The 1,403-nt window shown below is 37.8% G+C and overlaps 1 protein-coding gene across 1 annotated transcript in view; it reads right to left on the bottom strand.

Moving 5' to 3' along the window:
* The window catches only part of LOC101856174 (BAI1-associated protein 3), a gene marked incomplete at its 3' end in the record, with an annotated part of 118,445 nt that overhangs the window by 74,627 nt on the left and 42,415 nt on the right, over positions 1-1,403 (bottom strand). The window contains 1 exon segment of the mRNA XM_035969301.1: positions 263-346. Coding sequence (XP_035825194.1) covers positions 263-346 — 84 coding nt within the window.

The following is a 1,403-nucleotide window of genomic DNA, read 5'->3' on the forward strand; positions in this document are numbered from 1 at the left end:
GAGAGATAGAGAGAGAGAGAGAATAGGAAGGGGGAGGGAAGGAGAGAGAAGAGAAGAACAACACAGATGGGGAAAGTGACAGAGCGAGACAGAATGACAGAAAAGGAGAAAGAGGGGGTAAAGAAAGAGAAAGACAGAGAAAGCGAGAGAAACAAGGAGAAGTAGAAGGAGGTACACACGCACACACACACACACACACACACACACACACACACACACACATACATACACACACACACAAACAGCATTTAATTAGTCTCACCTCCTTCTTGGAGAGTTTGGGCAGCTGTGGTTTACTGGCGTACTGAATCTCCACTGGAGGGGGCTTGTCACAGTCCTTGTCATCCTGGGGAGTGGATAAAGGGAAACAAACATTATAGACAACGTATTGTTAGAGTGAGAAAAAAAGAGTTGAGAGCTTGACTACTATAAGTTAATTAAATATCATATTGGTAGAGTGAAAAAAAAAAGAGTTGAGAGCTTGACTACTATAAGTTAAATTAAATATCATATTGGTAGAGTGAAAAAAAGAGAGTTGAGAGCTTGACTACCATTAGTTAAATATCATTATATTGGTAGAGTGAAAAAAAAATTAAGTGCTACTATTATATAATACAGTTAAATATTTTACTGGCAGAGCGAGAAAAATATTTGAGAGCTTAAAGATTATATAGGCATCATATCAGTACAGCGAAGCACATATTTGAGAGTTAAACTATTATTTAGCTGACAAGACAGAAACATATTATTTGAGAGTTTAAGTATTATATAGAAAGCAAACTTGTAAAGTGAGTTGAATATTTGAGAACTTGTCTAAAGCTGTGAACCCCCCCCCCCAAAAAAAAAAACGAGAAAAAAAAAAGAAAAAAAATACAAATAGAAAAAAACATTAAATCTTTTTTCCCCCTGAGACTAACACGACTTAACACCAACGCCCTTGGAAAGTCTAACACTTCCCAAAAATGCAAGGCTCATATCGATCAATATAATTTTAGCGTGACTGTTATGTGGACACGAGCGATAGCATAATATAATGCATATAATAATAATTATGACATATATGCTATTTACGACTTCTGTTTTCTCTCCGGAACGTTAATCCAAGTAAAGAAGACCACTGTCAAAGATAATTATAGACAGTGACAGAGCACAGAGGAAACCACAACTTCGGCTCGCTCAACACATGACCTTGAGAAATGGGCAAGAAAGAAACCAGAAAAGACCAGCAGAGACACAGCCCGATGTCCGCGATCTGTTTCTGAGATGGCATCTGTACTTCTTCCACACATTTTCAAAGTTTTTTTTTCGGAACATGACAGTGCTGGTTTAGACACACAAAACACACACACACACACACACACACACACACACACACACACACACACACACACACACACGCATTA

Source organism: Aplysia californica, unplaced genomic scaffold (genome assembly GCF_000002075.1).
Source record: "Aplysia californica isolate F4 #8 unplaced genomic scaffold, AplCal3.0 scaffold00135, whole genome shotgun sequence".
Classification (NCBI taxonomy): domain Eukaryota; kingdom Metazoa; phylum Mollusca; class Gastropoda; order Aplysiida; family Aplysiidae; genus Aplysia; species Aplysia californica.